At 62.4% G+C, this 7,397-nt stretch overlaps 1 protein-coding gene across 1 annotated transcript; it reads left to right on the top strand.

The window, feature by feature from the left end:
• SUOX (sulfite oxidase) lies at positions 1–3,834 on the top strand. The gene is made up of 5 exons (XM_057387807.1): positions 1–83; positions 715–826; positions 915–1,062; positions 1,732–2,916; positions 3,568–3,834. The coding sequence occupies exons 2-5, from the start codon at positions 795–797 to the stop codon at positions 3,814–3,816; spliced, it is 1,614 nt and encodes a 537-aa protein (XP_057243790.1). The 5' UTR covers positions 1–83; positions 715–794; the 3' UTR covers positions 3,817–3,834.
• Positions 3,835–7,397: the final 3,563 nt, after the last annotated feature.

Genomic DNA, 7,397 nt, shown 5'->3' with positions numbered 1-7,397 from the left:
GCCTTCCCGAGGCCACGCCCATCGCCCCCCTCTTAAAGCGGCCGCGCCCGCAGGGACATCGCGGGACCGGAACCGTTACGCAGGTGCGCGGCGGCGACAACCGGGACCGGGACCGGGCTGAGGGGACAGAGAAGCGGGACCGGGATAGGGCTGAGGGGAAAACAAACGGGAGCGGGGTGGGGTTGGGGACAACCGGGACCGGGCTGGGCCTGCGGTGGGGACAACCGGGACCGAGTGGGGTTGGGGACCACCGGGATCGGGATGGGGAGGGGACAACCGGGAGCGGGATAGGGCTGGGAAGGGGAGAACCGGGATCGGGATGGGGCTGAGGGGAAAACAAACGGGAGCGGGTGGGGTTGGGGGAAAAACAACTTGGTCCCCTCCGGCCTTGGGTACAACCGGGACCGGGTGGGGTTGGGGGGACGCAACGGGAACCGGGATGGGGCTGGAAGGGCAGAATCGTCACCGGGATGGGACGGGGGAGGGAAGAACCGGGACCGGAATGGGGTTGGGGACAACCGGGATCGGGATGGGGTTGGGTAGAAAAAGCGGGACCGGGCTGCGGGAGACGAACCGGGACCGGTCTGGAGCTGCGGGAGCCGAACCGGGACCGGGACCGAGACCGGGCTGGGGGGGCCGAACCGGAACCGGGCAGTGCGGTGGGGACGCGCTTGTGTCGCACGCAGAGGTCCCCGATTGTCCCTTCCCCTGCAGCGTCCCCGGGGCCGTTTCCCGGTGCCGGTGCCCGGTGCCCGCCCCAGCCGCGCTCTCCCATCCCCGCCGCCGCCGCCGCGATGCTGCTGCTCCGGGCCCTGAGCGGCCGCAGGTACGAGCGGGTGTCCCCGTGATGTCCCCGCGGTGTCCCCGTGATTTCCCCGCGCTGTCCCCGCCGTGACCCCGCGCTGTCCCCGCAGGCTCCCGCCGCTGACGCAGCTCCGCCGCGGCTGCTCCCGCCCGACCGCCGGTAGCGCGGCCCCGAGGGGACACCGGGGAACGGCCCCGGTGCTGGCGGCGCTGCTGGGGCTCGGGGCCGCGCTGGCCTACGGGGAGCGGCGGCGCAGGGTGAGCGACACCGGGGGCGGTGACATTACCGGGGGTGGCAGCGGAGTGACACCAGGAGGGTGGCACCGGGATGGGGGTGGGGAGGGGTCGGTGACACCTCCGGGTCCTTCCCCGGGACGGGGACACCGAGGGCGGGGTTGGGGCACGGAGGGAGGCGGAACCCGGGGGGGCGGATCCCGGTGAGAGGTGACACGGGGACAGCGGGACAGGGAAAGAGTGGCACCGGACAGGGCTGGCACCGGGACTGCGGGATCCCGGGAAACGGGTGACACCTGGACACGGGGACCCGGGGAGGAGGTGGCACCGGAGGGGTGAACCCCGGGCGGCCCCGGAGGGTGGGCGGTGCCCTCTGACCGGTGCCCGGTGTCCCGCAGAGCGCCGGGGGGGACACGGCCGGGTCCTGCCGGGATCTCCGGTGGCTCGGAGGGGCTTCGGGGTGACTCCCCGGTGGCTCGAGGTGACTTCCCGTGGTTTCGGGATGGCTCTCCGGTGGCCCAGGACCGATCCCCGGTGGCCCGGGGGGGTTTCAAGATGGCTCTCCAGTAGCCCGAGACTGATCCCCGGTGGCCCGGGGGTGTTTCGGGGTGGCTCCCCGGGGTTTCGGGGTGGCTCCCCGGTGGCTCGGGGGGCGATGGGCAGTCCCGCTGACCACCACCCCCTGCCCCGCAGAGCGCCCAGGCCGCCCAGGCCACCCCTCCCCCGCAGTACCCGCGCTACACCCGGGCCGAGGTGTCGCGCCACCGCACCCCGCAGGACCGCGTGTGGGTCACGCACGGCACCGACGTGTTCGATGTCACCGATTTCGTGGAGCTGCACCCGGGGGGACCGGACAAGCTGCTGCTGGCGGCCGGCGGGGCTCTGGAGCCTTTTTGGGCTCTTTACGCCGTTCACAGCCAGCCCCACGTGCTGGAGCTGCTCCGCGACTACAAAGTGGGCGAGCTGAGCCCCGAGGACGCCGCGGCGCCGCCACCGGGGGCCACCGGCGAGGAGGATCCGTTCTCCGGTGACCCCCCCCGGCACCCGGCGCTGCGGGTGAACAGCCTGAAGCCTTTTAACGCCGAACCCCCGCCGGAGCTTTTAACCCAAAGTTTCCTGACCCCCAACGAGCTTTTYTTCACCCGTAACCACCTCCCGGTGCCCACCGTGGACCCGGCCTCGTACCGGCTCCGCGTCCAGGGTCCCGGCGGCCGCGCGTTGTCGCTGTCGCTGTCGGAGCTSCGCGCTCGCTTCCCCAAACACGAGGTGACGGCCACGCTGCAATGCGCGGGGAACCGGCGCTCCGAGATGAGCCGCGTCCGCCCGGTCAAGGGGCTACCGTGGGACATCGGTGCCATCAGCACCGCCCGCTGGGCCGGGGCGCGGCTCCGGGACGTGCTGCTCCACGCCGGTTTGGCGGAAAATCCCGGCGAGGGCGAGTGGCACGTTTGTTTCGAAGGTTTGGACGCGGACCCTTCGGGCTCTCGCTACGGAGCGTCCATCCCGTTCGAGCGGGCGGTCAGCGCCGAGGCCGAGGTGCTGCTGGCTTACGAGATGAACGGGCAGGAGCTGCCCCGGGATCACGGATTCCCGGTGCGGGTGGTGGTGCCCGGCGTGGTCGGGGCTCGGAGCGTGAAGTGGCTTCGCAGCGTGGAGGTGTCGCCGAGGGAGAGTCAGAGCCATTGGCAGCAGAAYGATTATAAAGGGTTCTGTCCGTCCGTGGATTGGGACACGGTGGATTTCCGGGCGGCTCCGGCCATCCAGGAGCTGCCGGTGCAGTCGGCGATCACCGAGCCCCGCGCTGGAGCCGCCGTGCCCGAGGGGGAGCTGACGGTGAAGGGCTACGCGTGGAGCGGAGGCGGCAGGGAGGTGGTCAGGGTGAGCGAGGGGGAAAAGGAGAGGGAATTGGTGCGGAAAAGGGGGAATTTATGGGAAAGGGGGGAAATGGGTGGGGAAAGTGCTGGGAAGTGATGGGAAAAGGGGGGGATTGGTGGGGAACGGGAGGGAAATTGATTGGAAGAGTGAGTGGAATAAAATCCCCTAAAATAATGATGTAATAACTATGGAATATAATAACATAATCATGATTATTGTGGTGGCACCATGTATGTAATTATAGCAATTAATATAATTATACACTATACAATAATGCCATAATAGTTAGTGGGGTGGTGTATGATAAAAGCGAATATGTAGTGGTATAAAAGATACAATATAGAGTAATAAATTATATAAAATTATGCAATAACAATATTTTGGTAAATTTAATAATTTAATAGCAGTAATATAAAGCATTAATTTAAAATTATTAACAGTAGTTTACAACATTAATATTTATAATAATTTTATATATAGTATATAATTAATTACTATATTTCTTTCCTAATAATTTTGAAGAATCAAATATTTATTTTTTCTTATAATCAGTATTAACAATCATAATACATTGAAATAATTAATATTAATAATATATGCATCTTAATAATTAATATTAATAGAAATAATTGATATCCATATTAATTCCGTCAGGTGGACGTGTCCCTGGACGGCGGCCGGACGTGGCGAGCGGCCGAGCTGGGCGGGCAGCGGGGCCGGGGCTGGGCCTGGGCGCTGTGGGAGCTGCGGGCCCCGGTGACCGCGGGCTCCAAGCTGGACATCGTCTGCAAGGCCGTGGACCGGAGCTACAACGTCCAACCGGACACCGTGGGGCCCATCTGGAACCTGCGCGGGGTCCTGAGCAACGCCTGGCACCGGGTCAGCGTCACGGTCACCCGCTGAGCCCCACCGGACACCGTGACCGTCACTCGCTGAGCCTGGCCGGACACCGGGCACAGTGACCGTCAATCGCTGACCCCAACTGGGTCATGGTCACCATCACCCGCTGAGCCTGACCAGACATTGGCACCGGGCACCGGGTCAGCGTCACGGTCACTCGCTGACCCTGACCGGGTTATGGTCACTGTCACCCGCTGAACCCAGCCGGACACAGTGACCATCACCCGCTGAGCCCAGTTGGGTCATGGTCACCGTCACCTGCTGACCCCAACCGGGCACCGGGATCGTGGGAGCTCTGCGGGGTCTGTGGATCCCAAAGATTGTTTTGGATCCCAAAGAGTCCCACAGACCCCAAAGGATCCTACAGAGCCCTGAGTCCTATGGACCCCCCACATTCCAAAGACCCCAAAGGTTCCCTGGATCCCAGAAGGTTCCACAGACCCCAAAGTGTCCACAGGCCCCAAAGGGTTCTATGGCCCCTAAAGGGTCCTATGACCCCCAGCTTCTGCAGACCCCGATGAGTTCTATTGACCCCAAGAGATTCTACAGACCCCAAAAGGATTTTACGGATCCCAAAGGATTTCATAGACCCCAAAAGGATTTTATGGATCCCAAAGGATCACAACCCTACAGCTCGAAGGTCACCAGGGTTTTATGGCCCCGGGGTTTTATGGCCATATCCTTTTTATGGCCCCCACTCTTTTTATGGCCTCCAGGGTTTTATGGCCCCGGGTTTTATGGCCCAGGGTTTTACACCCCAATGTGTGAAAGTGCCTCCATAAAGATTTGAGAACTTTCATGGTCTCAGAGCCTTCCTGGGGCAGCGAGGGCGGGGTGGGGGGGTGGAATGGGGGGGTTTGGGATCCCCTGGACACCCTGAGACCCCCTGACCCCATGGGACCCCCTGACCCTAAATAACCCCCTGATCCAAAATGAGACCCCCTGATCCTATGGGATCCGGATTATCAATCCCCGTTATCAATCCCGGTAATCAATTCCGGGTTATCAATCCCGGTTATCAATTCCGGGTTATCGATCCTCCGTTATCAATCCCGGGTTAGTTATCGATCCTCCGTTATCAATCCCGGGTTATCGATCCTCCGTTATCAATCCCGGGTTATCAATCCCGGGTTATCGATCCTCCGTTGTCAATCCCGGGTTATCGATCCTCCGTTATCAATCCCGGGTTAGTTATCGATCCTCCGTTNAAAAATAATTAATGTCCATATTAATTCCATCAGGTGGACGTGTCCCTGGACGGCGGCCGGACGTGGCGAGCGGCCGAGCTGGGCGGGCAGCGGGGCCGGGGCTGGGCCTGGGCGCTGTGGGAGMTGCGGGCCCCGGTGACCGCGGGCTCCAAGCTGGACATCGTCTGCAAGGCCGTGGACCGGAGCTACAACGTCCAACCGGACACCGTGGGGCCCATCTGGAACCTGCGCGGGGTCCTGAGCAACGCCTGGCACCGGGTCAGCGTGACGGTCACTCGCTGAGCCCCACCGGACACAGTGACCGTTATCCGCTGAGCCCGACTGGACATCGGGCACCGGGCACCGGGTCAGCGTGACGGTCACCCGCTGAGCCCGGCCGGACACAGTGACCATCACCCGCTGAGCCTGACTGGACACCGGGCACCGGGCACCGGGTCAGCGTGACGGTCACCCGCTGAGCCTGACCGGACACCGGGCACCGGGTCATGGTGACCGTCACCCGCTGACCCTGACTGGGTTATGGTCACTGTCACCCACTGAGCCCAGCCGGACACCGGGCACCGGGTCAGCGTGACGGTCACTCACTGAGCCCGACCGGACACAGTGACCATCACCCGCTGAGCCTGACTGGACACCGGGCACCGGGTCAGCGTGACGGTCACTCGCTGAGCCCCACCGGACACCGGGCACCGGGTCAGCGTCACGGTCACCCGCTGAGCCTGACTGGACACAGTGACCGTCACTCGCTGAGCCTGACTGGACACCGGGCACCGGGTCAGTGTGACGGTCACTCACTGAGCCTGACCGGACACCAGGCACCGGGTCAGCGTCACGGTCACTCGCTGAGCCTGACTGGGTTATGGTCACTGTCACTCGCTGAGCCCGGCCGGACACAGTGACCGTCACCCGCTGAGCCTGACCAGATATTGGCACCGGGCACCGGGTCATGGTGACCGTCACTCGCTGAGCCTGACTGGGTTATGGTCATGGTCACCCACTGAGGCTGGCCAGACACTGGGCATGGTGACCATCAATCGCTGACCCCAACTGGGTCATGGTCACTGTCACTCGCTGAGCCCGGCCGGACACAGTGACCATCACCCGCTGAGCCTGACTGGGTCATGGTCACTGTCACCCACTGAGCCCAGCCGGACACCGGGCACCGGGTCATGGTGACCGTCACCCGCTGACCCTGACTGGGTTATGGTCACTGTCACTCGCTGAGCCTGACCGGACACAGTGACCATCACCCGCTGAGCCTGACTGGACACCGGGCACCGGGTCAGCGTCACGGTCACTCGCTGAGCCTGACTGGACACGGTGACCATCACTCATTGACCGTGACTGGGTCATGGTCACCATCACCCGCTGAGCCCAGCTGGACACAGTGACCATCACTCACTGAGCTCGGCTGGACACTGGGCATGGTCACTGTCACCCACTGACCCTGACTGGACACCAGGGCATGGTCACTGTCACCCACTGAGCCTGGCCGGACACCGGGCACGGTGACCATCACCCACTGACCCTGACTGGGTCATGGTCACCATCACCCACTGACCCCCACCGGACACCGGACACGGTCACTGTCACTCGCTGACCCCCACCGGACACGGGGCACTGGGTCATGGTCACCATCACCTGCTGAGCCCGGCCGGACACTGGGCATGGTGACCATCACTCACTGACCCCAACTGGGTCACGGTGACCATCACCCACTGACCCTGACCGGACACAGTGACCATCACCCGCTGACCCCAACCAGGTCACGGTCGCTGTCACCCAACTGACCCCAACTGGGCACTGGGTCACGGTGACCGTCACCCACTGACCCCAACCAGGTCATGGTCACCGTCACCCACTGACCCCAGCTGGACACCGGGATCATGGGAGCTCTGTGGGGTCTGTGGATCCCAAAAGGTTCCATAGATCCCATAGGGTCCCACAGATCCCAAAGGGTTCCATGGACCCCAATGGGTTCTGTTGACCCCACAGACCCCAAAGAGTCCCACAGACCCCAAAGGGCTCCTGGACCCCAAAGAGTCCCACTGACCCCAAAGGGCTCCTGGATCCCAAAGAGTCCCACAGATCCCAAAGGGTTCTATGGATCCCCCACATTCCAAAGACCCCAAAGGTTCCCCGGATCCCAAAAGGCTCCACAGACCCCAAAGGATTTTATGGACCCTCAAAAGGATTTTACAGACCCCAAAGGGTTCTAAACACCCCTAACGGATTTTATGGACCCCAAAGGATTTCATAGAACCCAAAAGATTTCATAGACCCCAAAAGGATTTTATGGATCCCAAAGGATTTCATAGACCCCAAAAGGATTTTATGGATCCCAAAGGATCACAACCCTACAGCTCGAAGGTCACC

Source organism: Malurus melanocephalus, unplaced genomic scaffold, assembly GCF_030028575.1.
Source record: "Malurus melanocephalus ecotype Western Australia unplaced genomic scaffold, MMel_1.1 scaffold_1383, whole genome shotgun sequence".
NCBI lineage: Eukaryota > Metazoa > Chordata > Aves > Passeriformes > Maluridae > Malurus > Malurus melanocephalus.
Note: the sequence above shows the minus strand (reverse complement) of the source record. Positions and strands in the feature narration are given on the sequence as shown.